At 45.3% G+C, this 18,808-nt stretch overlaps 1 protein-coding gene across 2 annotated transcripts in view; it reads right to left on the reverse strand.

Annotated features, from left to right (window-relative positions):
• The window catches only part of SLC6A17 (solute carrier family 6 member 17), a 121,454-nt gene that overhangs the window by 55,985 nt on the left and 46,661 nt on the right, over positions 1–18,808 (reverse strand). For both annotated transcript variants that reach the window (XM_075335742.1, XM_075335741.1), the window contains exon 3: positions 12,625–12,782. In XM_075335742.1, the coding sequence (XP_075191857.1) occupies positions 12,625–12,782 (158 nt within the window). The remainder of the gene's footprint in view (positions 1–12,624; positions 12,783–18,808) is intronic.

An 18,808-nucleotide genomic window follows, 5' to 3' on the forward strand; every position in this document is an offset into this window, starting at 1 on the left:
TTGGCACCCTTGAAATTGTTTCAGAAAATAAAGTATTTCTCCCAGAAAATTATTGCAAGTACTGTACACATTTTGTTATACACTTGTTTATTTCCTTTGTGTGTATTGTACCAACACAAAAACATCAAAAAAGGAACAATGGACATAATTTCACACAAAACCCCAAAAATGGGTTGGACAAAACTGTTGGCACCTTTCAAAAATTGTGGGTAAATAACTTTGTTTCAAGCCTGTGATGCTTGTTCAAACTCACCAGTGGCAAATAACAGGTGTAGGCAATATGAAAATTACACCTGAAACCAGATAAAAAGGGAAGTTGACTCATTCTTTGCATTGTGTGTCTGTGTGTGCCACACCGAGCATGGAAAACATAAAGAGGAGAAGAGAACTGTCTGAGGACTTGAGAACCAAAATTGTTGAAAGATATTATCTATCTCAAGGTTACAAGTCCATCTACAGAGTTCTTGATGTTCCTTTGTCCACAGTGTATAACATAATCAAGAAGTTTACAACGCATGGCACTATAGCTAATCTCCCTGGATGTGGATGGCACAAAATAATGTATGAAAGTTTGCAATGCAGGATAGTTCGGATGGTGGATAAGCAGCCACAATCAAGTTCCAAAGAAATTCAACCTGTCCTGCTGGCTCAGGGTTCATCAGTGTCAGCACAAACTATCTGTCCTCATTTGAATTAAATAAAACACTATAGCAGGAGACCCAGGAGGATCCCACAGAAACATAAAAAAGCTACACTGCAGTTTGCCAAAATGTATGTGAGTAGCCAAAATCCTTCTTGGTAAGCATCTTGTGGACAGATGAGACCAAGATAGAGCTTTTTAGTAAAGCACATTATTCTACCATTCTACTGTTTAGTGATAATGTAATGATGCCTACAAAGAAAAGAATACAGTACCTACAGTCAAATATGGTGGAGGTTCAAAGATGTTTTGGGGTTGTTTTGTTGCCTCTGGCACTGGGTGCCTAGACAATGTGCAAGATATCATGAAATCTGAAGGTTACCAAAGGAATTTGGGTTGCAATGTAGAGTCCTGTGTGAGAAAGCGGGTGTGCCTCCTAGGTCATGGCTCTTCAAGCGGGACAATGACCCCAATACACAGAAAGGAAATAAACATGTATAACATATGTAACAACATGTAACGCCTGGTCCCACCAGACCCCGTGGGGGGCGCGCTCCCTCACATGTGCCCAGTCCCAGCATGGCTCCCACTTGCACTCCCAGTCATAGCCCCAGGCAGCGACGGCCTTCCTCTTACCGGTCTCATGACTCTGCTCCTGTTCACTCCCGGGTCAGACATCATGCTCCTGGGGCTGCTTCAGCCTCTTCCTGTCTGAAGAGCACACACAGTTCTGCAGTGTCTGATTCTAGGCTGCGCGCGAGGCCACGCCCCCTTTGTTAAAGTGGTAGCGCCCAATTACCTGGAAGTGACCTCAGAGGTCACCTGTTGCCATATGGTATTTAAGTTCACCTCCCCTGGCAGCAGGCACCCGAGCAACGCCTCTATTAGTGCATTGCCAGTGTCCAGAGCCATTTGTGCTATTATTTGATATGCGTGCATTGATACCTGGTTCTAATCCTTTGTCTCACCGTAGTGCCATCTATACCATTCCGGCTGGGGACGTCACCGCTTATACCTACCGTGGACGTCACCGTGCCATACCTGCCGCGGACACTATCTATACATACCCGCAGTGGACGTCACCGGCCATACCCACAGTGGACGTCACCGCTCATACCTACAGTGGACGTCACCGGGTCCTACCTGCCGTGAACATTACCTGTACTGTACCTGCTGTGGACGTCACCTGCTGTGAACATCTCCAGTGCCGTTTCCGTGTTCTGCCGGCTGTGGACGTCACAACCTTGCTACACCGGGCCCTACAGAGTCTCCCACTACCAGTTCCTGGCTGCCATGCATTTAGGCCTTCTGGGGAGGCGCCGCACAGTCCCTGTATAGGGGTTCGCTGCTGGTCACCTTCTCGGGGGAGTCCGGTGCACGGTCCAGTGGGTCCACCTCCGGACGCTCGCCGCTCCTCGGTGAGCGTAACACAGCAATCATTTTTGGTGACAAATACTTCATTTTCTGGAACAATTTCAAGTGTGTCAACATTTTCAGCCATGACTGTATCTTCAATAAGTGATCATGAGAGAACCTAAGGGGACAGTCACACTTTCTTTGTTTAATTATACAGTTTTCAACTGTACCCAGTTATAGGGACAACAACTTATTTTGGGTAACGTTCACACTGCCAGAGCTGATGTTCATCTGCCAATGAGTACCCGGCATGATCTTCTGGTCAAACATGGAAATGAAATGAAAAGCAGTAACTCAAAACTTGTTTTACTTTCGTTTCATACTTACCTACAAGAACGGTTGAACTAGATGGACCTAGGTCTTTTTTCAACCTATGAAAATTAATTCTAAAAGCTTTTACCTTCATACATTAACTCATAAATTGATATATAGCTTATAGAAATCTCTAAAATGAAAATCTAAGATATCAAAAGCAATAATAATTACAGAAATGTTTGACACGGTCAAATCTTTTAAATGAAAAGATATGGTTGCATTGTAGTGAATGTCTAATGCCTGCTTTACACGCTTCAATAAATCTTTCAATCAGTCGTCGGGGTCAAGTTGTAAGTGACGCACATCCTGCATCGTTCGTGGCGTATTTGCGTGTGACACCTACGTGCAATCAAGATTGAACGAAAATACGGTGATCGCATACACGTCGTTTATTCCTCATACATTGGACGTTTTGTTGTATGAACCTAGTCAATTGAAACGTGTGACATCCCTCATACGATTTTGATGTCTGAGGCTATGTGCGCTCTGCACCGCAGCTTAAAAAAGGTCTGCTTCAGAGCGCAGCTGAAAAGCTGCATTCTGAAGCGCCTCACAATGTCTGTCATTCACTAATCTCTGTCAGTCCGTCACTATCTCTGTCCCTCTCTCTCTGTCCATGTCAGTCTAACGTGGAGCTCCCCATCCTGAGAATACCAGCCTTCAGCCGTATGGCTTTATCTGGCTGGTTTTAAAATTGGGGGGGACCGCACGCCGTTTTTTTAAATTATTTAATTATTTATTTCACTGCACAGTATAGACACGCCCACCGGCTGCTGTGATTGGGTGCAGTGTGACACCTGTCACTCAGCGTGGGGGCGTGTCTCATTGTAACCAATCATAGGCGCCGGTGGGCGGGGAAAGCAGGGAATACGAGATTGTTTAATGGGCGGCCGGCTTTTTCAAAACAGTAAAAGCCGCCAGAGCAGTGTGAATGCCGTGCAGCTCCGGGGATCGGGGATCGGTGAGTATGAGAGAGGGCTGCTCAATTCACTTACTCAGGAGTTTAGCGGTCACCGGTGAGTCCTTCACAGGTGACCGCTAATCAGGACGCGACACAGACAGAGCCGCAGCATGACAATGAAGTCGGGTGAGGTTCACCCGAGTTCATTCTGACAGTGCGGCTCTGTCTGTGTCTGCTGTCATCTGCCATTCAGCTCTGCTACATGGCTGTCTGTGTCTGCTGTCAGCGGCCATGTAGCAGAGCTGAATGGCAGATGACATAGTAAAAACGCATCCCTACACATTACACACGCTTGGCAAGTCAATAAATAAAAAAAAAAAAAAGGGTGCCCAATGCATACGTCACAGAACACATGATCTAAAGGATCGCACACAAAATTGATCAATTTAACATAGACTACTAACGCACGTGTGACAGCAAATGAACGACCTACGTGCAATCTCATTCAATCGCATATGCGACCTGGGCGTGTCACATCGCATACGAGATCGCACACCTAATTGTAAGGTGTAAAGCTGGCTTTATAAACGGAGGTCCCACCAATGGGTCTTGCATTTATCTTGAGAACTGGACCCTTGAGTGCAGTTTGAAGTGGAGCTGGGAACTCACATACATGTGAATGGAGTAGCAAACTATGTGTATGGGAATTGCAACCAGCTTTTTACTTAACGCAACTACATATAGCTATATATATATACAGTATATGTCATAAATGTCGTACAGTATATTTGTATATATACAGTATGTAAGGTGGTCACTAGTAAAATACAAGACGGGAGGTATGTTTCGCTGAGATAATTAGACTGAGTGATGTGAACCTAGATGTAAGATGGTAAGGTGGTAAGACGAGCAAAAGATGACCTCGAGGGATGAAGACGAGATATTTTTGACAGTGTTCGAAAGAGCTGACAAATGAGAGAAACTCCTGCTGGGACAATGGGCAGAGGTACTGGCGCCATATTTAACCAGAGAGCCACAAAAGGTATGAGAAATTAAAAGATGAAATTTTGGTGCGCCTGTATGTAACTATGACTGTCAGGGCACAATGGATCCATCAATGGGCGTATCATGGTGACAAACCCCCTCGCTCCCAGATTTACTGCATCTGATCCAAAAATGGTTGCAGCCCACTTGGTGGATCAGGCTGTAATTAACCGGTTCATTCACTCCCTCCTGAAACCGGTGTAAATTTGGGTTGCCCAGAGAGATCCCCTGAATGCCAATGACCTGGTCGGACTTGTGGAAAGGTACCAGGTGGTACACAGTTGCTTGGGGAAGCAACGGAACTGACCAGCTCCATACTGGGGGGTTCAACTGGAGGCTGACACCTACAAAAAAGGTACAAGAGCCACATGTGGGGGAGTCCAAGGTCCCAGCCAATAATGTAATCTGTTGGAGGTGTCATGGCCGAGGTCACATGGACTCCGCCAGTATGGAGCGCCATTAAAACTTAGGTGTGTCTTATAGTCTGTTGTGTCTTATAGTCCGAAAAATATGGCAAGTAATATAAATAATATAATATAAGTAATGACAGTAAAATATATAATGAAAAAAGTAAACTCAAAGAAAATAAGGCTACTGTCAGAAATAGAAAATAATATCTGTGTAAAATCGTATGTCAGCTCTTTGTAGTTAATTAGTCAAGAGTGAGGTGATCATTATAGAGGTCATCAATCATGACCCTCTAACAAATCCTTCACTAGTGTGCCCGCTTCTCCTATATCCTAATCCAGCAATATTAGAGAGCTAAGGGAATAATTACCACAGTCCCTAACAGCTAGTTATTAGACGGTTAAAGGAAATACTTTTTTTTTTTTTTTTACATGGTGATGGCTTCCACATCCCATATGGTACACCTGCTGGGGGTATAGTGGAGCCAGGACAAAGCCCTTACATTATTCGTGTACCGCCAGGACACAGTAAGGTGCTCTAAAAAGATATCACCTGATCCCTAGATTTTTTTTTTTTTTTCTGAAAAACATCATAATTTTTTCTGTGATTTTGCGTAAATAGTGGCAAAACTGCAACTAGAATAGGTTCCATGTCTTATAGTGACATCATAAAGGTCCTGCCTGCAAAGGATAGAGATGGAGGGAGCAGACTGAAATGGCTCCTGTTAGCTCATGCTGTTTTAGTTTACATGGCCAAACTAAGGGTACCTTCACACTTAGCGATGCAGCAGCGATCCGACCAGCGATCTGACCTGGTCAGGATCGCTGCTGCATCGCTACATGGTCGCTGGTGAGCTGTCAAACAGGCAGATCTCACCAGCGACCAGTGAACAGCCCCCAGCCAGCAGCGACGTGCAAGCGACGCTGCGCTTGCACGGAGCCGCCGTCTGGAAGCTGCGGAGACTGGTAACTAAGGTAAACATCGGGTATGGTTACCCGATGTTTACATTAGTTACCAGTGTGAGCAGGGAGCAGGGAGCCGCGCACACTGAGCGCTGGCTCCTTGCTCTCCTAGCTACAGTACACATCGGGTTAATTAACCCGATGTGTAATGCAGCTACATGTGCAGAGAGCAGGGAGCCGCGCACACTGCTTAGCGCTGGCTCCTTGCTCTCCTAGCTGCTGTACACATCGGGTTAATTAACCCGATGTGTACAGCAGCTACATGTGCAGAGAGCCGGAGCCGGCAGCACAGGCAGCGTGAGAGCTGCAGAGGCTCGTAACTAAGGTAAATATCGGGTAACCACCTTGGTTACCCGATGTTTATCTTGGATACAGCTTACCTCAGCTGTCAGATGCCGGCTCCTGCTCCCTGCTCGCTTCATTTGTCGCTCTCTCGCTGTCACACACAGCGATCTGTGTGTCACAGCGGGAGAGCGGCTTTGAAGAAAACGAACCAGGGCTGTGTGTAACGAGCAGCGATCTCGCAGCAGGGGCCAGATCGCTGCTCAGTGTCACACACAGCGAGATCGCTAATGAGGTCACTGCTGCGTCACAAAAAGCGTGACTCAGCAGCGATCTCGGCAGCGAGCTCGCTGTGTGTGAAGCACCCCTAAAAGGGGAGAGGCTTATCCTAAAAAAAGTAAGTGGAGAAGAAAAGTCTGCTACTGCAAGCTACGGCTGTGGAGGAGTGTAATGAAAAAACCAAGATGGGAGATAGGGGCACTAATAGCAGTATGTAAGAGAGAAAGGGAAATTGGGGCAGTCTCTCACAAGCAGTCTATGAAAAAGGAAAGCAAAAGAGGTAGACTGAGAGAAAAGGTCAGTGGGATTAGCAAGAGTTAAAAGGAGGGGGAAAAACAAGCATTATATAAGGTGTGCATGTGCAGCAGGGTGTCAAAGGAGAGGAGGCCATATGGAGCAATCTTTGATTGCGCATGGGCCAAAAACACTGTTGGCACCTTTCCAAAATTGTGGGTAAACAACTTTGCTTCAAGCATGTGATGCTTGTTCAAACTCACCTGTGGCAAGTAACATGTGTGGGCAACATGACAATGCCATCTAAAACCAGATAAAAAGGGGAGAAGTTGGCTCAATCTTTGCATTGCGTGTGTGCCACACTAAGCATAGAAAACAGAAAGAGGAAAAGAGACCTGTCTGAGGACCAGAGAACCAAAATTGTTGAATAATATTAACAATCCTATGGTTACAAATCCATCTCCAGAGATCTTGATGTTCTTGCCCATGTTGTGCAACATAATCAAGACGTTTACAGCCCATGGCACTGTAGCTAATCTCCACGTACATGGACAGCAGAGAAAAATTGATGAAAGGTTGAAATGCAGGATTGTCCGGATGGTGGATATGAAACCCCAATCAAGATCCAAAGAAATTCAAGCTGTCCTGCAGGCTCAAGGTGCATCAGTGTCAGCTGGTACTATCCATCGACATTTGAATGAAATTAATTGCTATGGCAGGAGACCCAGGAGGACCCCACTGCTGACACAGAGACATAAAAGCTAGACTGCAAAATCTATGTGAGTAAGCCATAATCCTGCTGTCTTGTGAACAGAGGAGACCAAGAAAAACAAATAATTTTACTGTTTACTGAAAAAAGAATGAGGCCTACAAAGAAAAGACCACATTACCTAAAGCAAATATGGTGGCTGTTCAAAAATGTTTTGGGGTTGTTTTGCTTCCCCTGGCACTGAGTGCTTTGACTGTGTGCAAGGCATCATGACATCTGAAGAATACCAAAGGATTTTGGGTCACAATGTACTGTCCAGTGACAGAAAGCTGGGTTTGTGGCCTAGGTCTTCCAGCAGGACGATTACTTCAAACAAACCAATAAGCACCCAGTAATGGATGGAAACAAAGTGCTTTAGAGTTGTGAAGTGACCAGCAATGAGTCTGGATCTAAATCCAATTGAACACCTGTGGAGAGTTCTTAAAATTCAGCTGAGAGATGCAAGAAGTTTGTTGACAGTTATAGGAAGCGATTGATTGCAGTTAGATATTCCTAAGGGTGTGCAACCAAATATTAAGTTAAGGGTGCCAACAATATTGTCTGGCACATTTTTGGAGTTTTGTGTAAAACTATGTCCAATTGCCCTTTTTCTCTTTTTTTTTTTTTGTGGTGTTCCAATACATACAATACAATATATACAATAGAAAATAAACGTCTATAATAAAACGTGTAATGCAATTGCACTAAATTTATGGGAGAACTACTTTAACGGAACTCTGGAAACAACAGAAGATTAAGATAGGTAAGTATTATAAGAAACAAACTGAACATATGTAACTGATATCTAATATTTTGTGAAATAAAAAAAATATATGTAATTTTGACATTTATTTTTACATGTTCCATGTGACATGTAAAACATGTAAAAAAAAAGTCAAAATTACATATTTTTTTTCCCTACTACAAATAATGGATGCTGTGTTATGTGCAGAAATCCATATTTACCATAAAAAATTGCAAAATGTAAAAATACCAATTACTTTTCATTCCTTTTTTCGGTCATGCCTTTGGTCTGTTTTCCACGTACATGAGCTATCTACAGTGCCTTTCGAAAGTATTCGCCCCCTTGAATTTTTCAACTTTTCCCACCTTTCAGGCTTCAAACATAAAGATAAAAATTTTAATGTTATGGTGAAGAATCAACAAGTGGGACACAATTGTGAAGTTGAACAAAATGTATTGCTTATTTTCAACTTTTGTAAAAAAGAATAAACTGAAAATTGGGGCGTGCAATATTATTCGTCCCCTTTACTTTCAGTGCAGCAAACTCACTCCAGAAGTTCATTGAGGATCTCTGAATAATCCAATGTTGTCCTAAATGACTGATGATGATAAATATAATCCACCTGTGTGTAATCAACTCTCCGTATAAATGCACCTGCTCTGTGATAGTCTCAGTGTTCTGTTTAAAGCACATAGAGCATCATGAAGACCAAGGAACACAACAGGCAGGTCCGTGATACTGTTGTGGAGAAGTTTAAAGCCGGATTTGGTTACAAAAAGATTTCTAAAACTTTAAACATTCCAAGGAGCACTGTGCAAGCGATCATATTGAACTGGAAGGAGTATCATACCATTGCAAATCCACCAAGACCCGGCTGTCCCTCAAAAATTTCATCTAAAACAAGGAGAAGACTGATCAGAGATGCAGCTGAGAGGCCCATGATCACTCTGGATGAACTGCAGAGATCTACAGCCGAGGTGGGAGAGTCTGTCCATAGGACAACAATCAGTCGTACACTACACAAATCTGTCCTTTATAGAAGAGTGGCAAGGAGAAAGCTATTTCTCAAAGATATCCATAAAAAGTGTCATTTAAAGTTTGCCACAAGTCACCTGAGAGACACAAAAAATATGTGGAAGAAGGTGCTCTGGTCAGATGAAACCAAAATCGAACATTTTGGGCACAATGCCAAACGATATGTTTGGGGTAAAAGCAAAACAGCTCATCACCCTGAACACACCATCCCCACTGTCAAACATGGTGGTGGCAGCATCATGGTTTGGGCCACCTGCTTTTCTTCATCAGGGACAGGAAAGATGGTTAAAATTGATGGGAAGATGGATGGAGCCAAATACAGGACCATTCTTGAAGAAAACCTATTGGAGTCTGCAAAAGACCTGAGACTGGGACGGAGATTTGTCTTTCAACAAGACAATGATCCAAAATATAAAGCAAAATCTACAATGGAATGGTTCACAAATAACCGTATCCAGGTGTTAGAATGGCCAAGTCAAAGTCCAGACCTGAATCCAATTGTGAATCTGTGGAAAGAGCTGAAATCTGCTGTTCACAAACGCTCTCCATCCAACCTCACTGAGCTCCAGCTATTAGCAAAGGAAGAATGGGCAAGAATTTCAGTCTCTCGATGTGCAAAACTGATAGACACATACCCCAAGGGACTTGCAGCTGTAATCGCCCCAAAAGGTGGCGCTACAAAGTATTAACTTAAAGGGGCCGAATAATATTGTACACCACAAGGTTTTCAGGTTATTATTTTTTTATAAAAGTTTAAAATAAGCAATACATTTCGTTCAACTTCACAATTGCATCCCACTTGTTGTTGATTCTTCACCATAACATTAAAATTTTTATCTTTATGTTAGAAGCCTGAAATGTGGGAGAAGGCTGAAAAATTCAAGTGGGCCGAATACTTTCGCAAGGGACTGTATGTTTCTAATGGATAGCACACAGATACACTGTAGATTTGTTCTCTACTTTCACATTTTTTTTCCAGTCCAATGGTTTGCAAAAAAAAAGTGGGCATACCCTAGTTTGTTCATGTTCACTGACCAATGTCAAGAATATTTTAATAAAAGGGTCCATGATGTGAAAAGACAGCACGTAGATGCCATATAGGTTGTATCTGTTTGCTGCCCATATTTGTATGCCATTTTTCTTATCTTACAAATCTATGGGGTAAAAAAGCTACAAAAACAGCAGTAATAATAACATACCGTAATTATGATTGTAGTGGAAGCTCATTTCAGGTACTACAACAATTCCTGATGGGCACAGCTAATGGTATCTAAACCACATTTGTAAACCGATTGATGCTGTAATTTTGTTTCCTACTGATCCAAATGTGTGAACCTGACCTAAATGGTTTTATCCTGAAGAAGAGGCCAGATCGCCTTGAAACACGTAGACAAATAAACCTGTTACATTTTTATTCAACTCATAGTTTGGTTACATGGGCAGCACAGAGGAACCGCTTTCTACTTTATCATATACCGTATTTTTCGGACCATAAGACGCACTTTTTTCCCCCCAAATGTTGGGGGAAAGTGGGGGGTGCGTCTTATGGTCTGACTATAAGGTTGTGGGTGCGGAGAATGAGGGTGCCGCGGTGGAGCGGGTCATCGGCGGCACGAGCAGGCTGTAGCAGCCTGCCGTGACCACGTGGGCCCGCTCATTACATATGCACGCCCATCCTCCCGCCCATCATCTCTCAGCGAAACCGGCACTGACAGGTGGGCGGGGTGATGGGCGGGAAGGGGGGGGTGTGCATAATTAGCAGCCGGCCGTGATCACCCCTGGCAACTACAGCCTGGAGTGATCATGTGCGGCTGTATTCACTGCCCCCCGTGCATCATTATCAGCGCGGGGTGCAGTGAATCAGTGTACTCACCCGTCACCGTGTGTGGAGCCGCCCCCCTGCAGCATCGCGTCTTCCTGTCTGTGCCGGCGGTCAGCTGATCTGGACACTAGCTGGTGGATACTAGCGGCGCGCACAGCGATGACGTTATCGCGGTGCGCGCCGCTAGTGTCCAGATCAGCTGACCGCCGGCACAGACAGGAAGACGCGATGCTGCAGACAACAGTGATGGCTCGACACACGGTGACGGCTCCACACAGCGGCGCTGCAGCTGAGACAGAGATCGGTGCTTCAGGGAGTGAGGAAGGGTAAGTATAAACGTTTATTTTTTTTTTCCTGTGCCACAGGATACACGCCATGTACCAGGATGGGGGTATATCATGAGCAGGATGGATGGGGGCATTTCATGAGCAGGATGGATGGGGGTATTTCATGAGCAGGATGGATGGGGGCATATCATGAGCAGGATGGATGGGGGCATTTCATGAGCAGGATGGATGGGGGCATTTCATGAGCAGGCTGGATGGGGGCATTTCATGAGCAGGATGGATGGGGGTATATCATGAGCAGGATGGATGGGGGCATTTCATGAGCAGGATGGATGGGGCATATCATGAGCAGGATGGATGGGGGCATATCATGAGCAGGATGGATGGGGGCATATCATGAGCAGGATGGATGGGGGCATATCATGAGCAGGATGGATGGGGGCATTTCATGAGCAGGATGGATGGGGGCATTTCATGAGCAGGATGGATGGGGGCATTTCATGAGCAGGATGGATGGGGGCATTTCATGAGCAGGATGGATGGAGGCATATCATGAGCAGGATGGATGGGGGCATATCATGAGCAGGATGGATGGGGGCATATCATGAGCAGGATGGATGGGGGCATATCATGAGCAGGATGGATGGGGGCATATCTTGAGCAGGATGGATGGGGGCATATCATGAGCAGGATGGATGGGGGCATATCATGAGCAGGATGGATGGGGGTATATCATTAGCAGGATGGATGGGGGCATATCATGAGCAGGATGGATGGGGGCATATCATGAGCAGGATGGATGGGGGCATATCATGAGCAGGATGGATGGAAGGTATATCATGAGCAGGATGGATGGGGGCATTTCATGAGCAGGATGGATGGGGGCATATCATGAGCAGGATGGATGGGGGCATTTCATGAGCAGGATGGATGGGGGCATATCATGAGCAGGATGGATGGGGGCATATCATGAGGAGGATGGATGGGGGCATATCATGAGCAGGATGGATGGGGGCATATCATGAGCAGGATGGATGGAAGGTATATCATGAGCAGGATGAATGGGGGCATTTCATGAGCAGGATGGATGGGGGCATATCATGAGCAGGATGGATGGGGGTATATCATGAGCAGGATGGATGGAAGGTATATCATGAGCAGGAAGGATGGAAGGTATATTATTAGCAGGATGGATGGGGGGTATATTATTAGCAGGATGGGGGGGTATATGAGCAGGATCATATACAAGGCAGGAGGATCCTTATCAGAATGGGGTACCTTAGTAGAGAATTTGGGGACATTACCCCCATAACAGTGTCAGCAGCAGATCCTCGCCCCATAACAGTGTGTCATGACCATATTTTTTGGTTAAAATTTTATTTTCCTATTTTCCTCCTCTAAAACCAGGGTGCGTCTTATGGTCAGGTGCGTCTTATAGTCCGAAAAATACGGTACCCTGACCTAAAAGAATATGGTAAAATATAACTATTGGAAGCCAATGCTTACAACAAGGCTAGCATAGCCAATTCCTCCAAGCCGGGGACATATGTAATTCCAGACTCCGATGCTACCTCTGCGAATTCTCTGCCCCACAGCCAGCTCAAGGAAAAAGAGAGGAATGCCAATCAAAATGAGTAGGATCAGGTAGGGGACCATGTATGCTCCTGTGGTAATAAAGAACAAACCCGTTAGTAACAAAGCAAACGACAAAAATAAAATTATACATCAACAAAAAGGTAAAGAAAGACAAAATTCACAATCTTATTCTAGAAACTGCATTTTGATCTTAGATGGCTTTGGCTTATATACAGATAAATGGCAAGTTTAGGGCATAAACATGTGTGATACTAGTAGTGTGACCTTATTAAATTGCATGGTCTACTACACAACAACACAAATTTTCACTCTACTTCTGTTAATAATTGATGTGTACTTGAATCCAATGTGCTGTTCTTTTCATCGGCCTTTGCAGGACAAGACGGACTACGTTTTTGGGGTTTTTTTATGCAGAATAAGTTAACTGAAGTAAAACAATAGAAAAGGATTGGCAGACCTGGACCCAAAATATTATTGACTTTGTAGAGTCCATGAAGACCAGGTGTTGAGGAGGACCTTTCCATCAAATACTTAATTAACCTCTTGACAAGGGATTGTGAGAAATATGTTGATTTGCCTTACATAATTCAGGTTTCAGATCATACACATGACACAGATATAAAGATGGCTGCCATTTCCTGTTCTCCACACCTTGCCTGGAATGCAAGTAATGTCCAGATGTAAGAAGACCACCATATATGGAAGGACCAGCCCACATATCAGATGACACCATGGATTACTGCACTGAAGTCAGACCCGCCCATCAACATCAACACGGATCTCCCCATTGGCTAGCCCATGAACTGTCCCACTAAATGGGTATATCTGAACTTGTGTACGCCCCTAGCCTATATCAGGAGACGCACACTCTGTAGTCAGTATGTTCGGTGCCATTTTTACTGTGACCAAGAAGAGATTTCATATCCGACTGTGTCTGGTGTGAATTCTTTTACGCATGCACTTGGTCCATACCAATTCGGCCAGGCAGTAGGCAACTAGTGATCTCTGGTTAAGAGTTCACCTTAACACAGGTAGACATACTGAACCATGTAATTATGTAATTTATAGTGACAACAGTGTTTTAGACAAGTGGTAGAATTGAAAACCCTGATGATATGACAAATTTTAAAATTTGTACAAGTTTTTAAGATTTCTAAAAAAACAAACAAACACATTTCCAACCTTTTGTAGTCAGATACACTAGTGTAGTGGGCTTTTAGATTAGCCACAGCCTAAAGATAAATCAAAGTTATGAGAACGGCACTGTCATATTAATAACTAAACCCGTTTCCCAATTATAAGCTATAAGACTCTACCCACAGATATATAAACACCTGCTTTACATGCTCACTGTCACATGGTGTTTGGCTCTAAACTCACTGAGTGTCATGGTGGCATTAGACGCTGCTCTAACTACAGACTCTGACACTCCACACTGTGCTTTCTCTGGTGCTTCTAAGTTGCATAGACAGGAGCTGGCATTGACCAGCTGTGTGCTGATTAGTAATCGGGCTAGCAGGAGTTAATTTCTGTCAGCCTGCTGGTTACCTTTTGGATCACATGTTGCAGGAGACCTATCACAGTTACTCCCTGCCTTTTTAAGATGGAGTAATCTGTCCTCACATGCCGACTATAGCTTTTGCTAATCCAGTCCGTGTGCTGTTGTGTTCCAGTTGCTGGTGATTTATTGCATGCTGCTTGGTGTGCTGTGGAAATCTTCAGGTCATCTGGTTATTTCCTCCCTGCTCTTTATTTCTTCCTTATCACATATTGTCTTATATCTCCATGTGTGTTAGCTGTTTGATAGAGTTTTGGTTTCCCCATTTGTCCATATCTGTGGGTTCAACTACACCTGTCCCATTCCTCCCCTGGGGTGGGAGAGAGGGGGTATTAGATCAGAGATGGCCAGGAGCAGGGCAAGGAAGATGGCCAGACATCATTACCATTAGACGTATTTCTTGGACAACTAGGGCTCCCTAGCCTAAGGGCCAGTCTTTGTGTCCCGGTCCCCTGTAATCCCCTCACACCCTATGTAACTCACACCTTCAGGTGTTTTTAGAAACACCTTCTTTAAAGCTACAGCTGGCCATACACACTAGATAGATATCGGAGGACAGCTGTCTCTCCCGACTCCTCCATACAAAGGAATGCCCACTTCAACCTAGAGTTCCCATGTGTCTATGAGAAGAGAGGCTTATCCCTGTAGTGAAGAAAATCCTTGCTATATGCATTCAGTAGATGGGATCTTTTTCTCCTTCTGTCGCTGAATTTGGAGGCCCCCACAAATATTAAAGAAACACCAAATAGAAGGAAAAAAAAACTGGGACACTATCGCTTCTCAGTATAAAAGTGAATAATTTATTAAAGTTCTTAAAAGTAATGCATCTTGAGGGCATACCTCTTCATTAGATTAAGAAGAAATGGTAATTAATAATAATATAATAATTTTATTCATTTATATAGCGCTGTTAATTCCATAGCGCTTGACATACATTGGCAACACTGTCCTCATTGGGGCTCACAATCTAGAGTCCCTATCTGTATGTCTTTGGAGTGTGGGAGGAAACCCACACAAACACGGGAAGAACATACAAACTCCTTGCAGATAGTGTCCTTGGTGGGATTTGAACCCAGGACCCCAGCGCTGCAAGACTGCAGTGCTAACCACTGAGCCACCGTTTCTTTGTCTATTAGCTATAAATAAACATTATATTGGTCAACCTTTCCTAACAATAGGCTTTTCTTTATCTAGTACACAGGGCCTTAGACTATTTTTTTTCTCCACAAACCTTTACAATTAGAAGGAAGTGTCCATTTGGCATTCTGCAAACCCAGATTCATCAGTCACACTGCCAGATGGCATTGTAATGAATCACTTGAAATAAACAAAAAAAACAAAACACATTTCTATTGCACCATTGTACATGGTCATGTGCTATAGCTTCTCAAACTGAAAAGACTGATTAGTAAATAGATGGGCACATTAAAGGGAACCTGACAGATTATATGTTCTGCCCGATCCAGGGGCAGTATGTATCAGGCACTGGCTGTACAGCCGCAGCCAGGTATGTTTCACTCTGAAACGCTTCGGTGTTTCAGAGATGAACATAGTTTAAGCACTGGAAACTAGTCGTACAGGTGGGTCCCTGGTGAATTCATAGGTCTCTTACTATATGCATATGCAAGGAGAGACCTGTCAATCAACGTCAGTGAGCGGGGAGAAGCCACCAGAGACCCACCTGTCCAAATAGTGTGGGTAAGTCGCATGTGGCTTTTAAAGGGGTTGTCCACTACTAGGGAAACCCCTTCTGATTCCACTTGTTTTCCCCAGTCAAAATAAAACAACCCTCTACTCACCTCCTGTTCTGGCGCCATTCCAGGACTGTTGGTAACTGTGGTTTGGTGCTCACATGACATTGTGATGTCACGCAAACCCCACGTCCTATACCCGCTGGCTTCTCTCTCCCTGCCTTCGGACCAAATGAGCAATCAACAGGAAGTGAGTGGCAGCCATAGCGTCACTTCCTGTTGATTAACTCATTGGATCCGAAGGTGGGGAGAGAGAAGCTGGTGGTAATAGGACATGGACTGCCATGACATCACAATGTCACGTGAGCCCCAAACAAGGGTTACCGACAGCGCTGGAATGGCGCCAGAATGGGAGGTGAGTACAGAGTCTTTTATTTTAGCTGGGGGAAATGATTGGAATCAGAAGTAGTTGTCGTAGTAATGGACAACCCCTTTAAAGTATATTTTTTCCTGAAGTGCTGAAGCATTTCAGAGTCAAGTATAGATAGCTGAGATCATACAGCCAAAGTCTGAAACATGATGCCTGTGGTTCAGGCCACAAGTATCAGTTTTCAGGTTGCCTTTAAAATGTGGGTAGCTAATGCCAAAGGCATATTTGTCGACTCCAGAGACTGCATAGTGAATTTTAGTAGCAGGCAGGGGTTGTTTTCTGGATATCATATAATGTATAGCTTAGCACAATTTCCATAAGTTGAACCTCTGTCATTCAGCTCATCACTTTTGTTTTACCAAGTCAAACCTTCCTAACGAGGCCAATTTTTCCATTCACCACGACAGCATCCACGAGAGAGGTATCCGCCCCCTTCAGGACAGGAAACCTACAGATAAAAAAGGGGCGGTCCCCCTCCCTCATCAGTTGGTTTCCTGTCCTGAATGTATCAGAATCTACAGGTACCTGGGTCCAGTAAGCGTCCGTGCGGTTTGCAGGGGAACAGTGGAGCTTCGGATCCGGAAACACGGTCGGTGGAGCTCCCCTCGTGGACTCCGTCCTCCTGGTGCATCGCATCCCTTTGCCTTGGTTCAGATAGGGCCGCCAGGGAAATGACACCTGCAGGAGGCTGCCGGTGAGTATACTGTGCGCGGTGGGACCGGAGGCTCTCCCTGTGGCATGGCCCTGCTTCTTCCGGGTTGCACGGCGTGTGCGCGCAGGGGGGACGTGTCCGGGGCCTGCCGCGCCAGAACGCGACCTCCACTGCAGTAACCCGTAAATGCACAAGGCACTTCCGGGGGAACGGATCTGGAGGAGGTGGCCTGGAGAGGGCTTAAGGATCCTCCACTACTGGTGGAGTGGAACCTGCTAGAGCGTGCTCCGGCCCTCTCCATTATGGGAAGCCCACGCACATCCCAATCCCGGGACCCTTCGCCGTCCTGGGATATTGGCCATAAGGACTCCAGCGACTCCAGAGACTCTGCAGGTCGCAAGAGGAAGGAGGAACGCACCGCCTCCGCATCCTCTAAGGGTCACCAGACGAAGCCCTCGTCTCCGCCTCAAAAGCCGGTATCCGGCTTTTACCTGCTATGGGTGAGTGGACTACGTGAATGTTCCCCTATACTGATGTTCCCATTCTGGTTTATATTATAGGGTCCTAGGAAATGTGCTTCTAAGCAAAACAATAAGGAATGCCCCCTGTGCGCCTGTACCCTCTCAAAGGACTACAAGCAGCGCCTCTGTGGGTCATGTATACAAGCTATAAAGGAGGAAGCCCCGGTTCAGCAGTCCCCCCTCTGGATCTACGGCAACTGATCTGCTCAAAGATTCAGGCTTCTTTAAAGTCCCTTAAAGGGCCCAGGAAGCACAAGAAAGATCACCAACGTCTTGATTCCCCCCCATCTTCTGGCTCAGACAGTAGCAACAGGGACTCGCCTTTGGCTTCTTTGCCATCTTCCTCTGATGAAGCAGGGAAGGCATGCTGTTCCTTAGACAGGATGGATGGCCTGGTAAAAGCCGTACGCTCGACTATGGGAATTGCAGAGGAGAAAACTCCCAAATCTGAGGACCATACTTTGCTCGCTGGTCTAACCCAGAAAAAGCGGAAGTCCTTCCCAGTCAATGAGGCCCTCAAATCCCTTAACCGTAAGGAGTGGCAGAAGCAAGACCACCAGGGTTTCCTCCCATCCTCTTCAAAACGGCGATACCCTTTTGACAACAAGGACCTATCGCAGTGGTGCAAGGTACCAAAGGTCGATGTGGCCGTTGCAAAATCATCCAAAAAATCTGCCCTGTCGTTTGAAGATATGGGAGATCCTCTAGGTAGAAAATCAGATGCGTTTCTTTGACGGACCTGGGAAGCTTCAGCAGGGGCACTGAAGCTGGCCATATCTGCCACATGTACGGCCAGATCACTCTCGGTCTGGATAGACCAATTGGAGTGACAGCTTAACACTAGAAGTCCCAGAGAGGGGTTATCTAACATTTCTACCTTTGGAACCCAGGAGGCTCGAAATTACTGGGACTTCTAGTGTTAAAGGGTGCTTAACACGCTGCGAGATTGCTAACGATATATCGTCGGCGTCACGTCGGTAGTGACGCACATCTGGCGCCGTTAGCGACATCGCAGCGTGTGACACCAATGAGCGACGATCAACGAGTGCAAAAACGTGAAAAATCGTTGCTCGTTGTTCATTTCCTTAATATCGTTGCTGCAGCAGGTACAATGTTGTTCGTTGTTCCTGCGGCACCACACGTGTGACACCGCAGGAACGACGAACATCTCCTTACTTGCGTCCACTGGCAATGAGGAAGGAAGGAGGTGGGAGGCATGTTCCAGCCGCTCATCTCCGCCCC

Source organism: Anomaloglossus baeobatrachus, chromosome 2, assembly GCF_048569485.1.
Source record: "Anomaloglossus baeobatrachus isolate aAnoBae1 chromosome 2, aAnoBae1.hap1, whole genome shotgun sequence".
In the NCBI taxonomy this organism is placed as follows: domain Eukaryota; kingdom Metazoa; phylum Chordata; class Amphibia; order Anura; family Aromobatidae; genus Anomaloglossus; species Anomaloglossus baeobatrachus.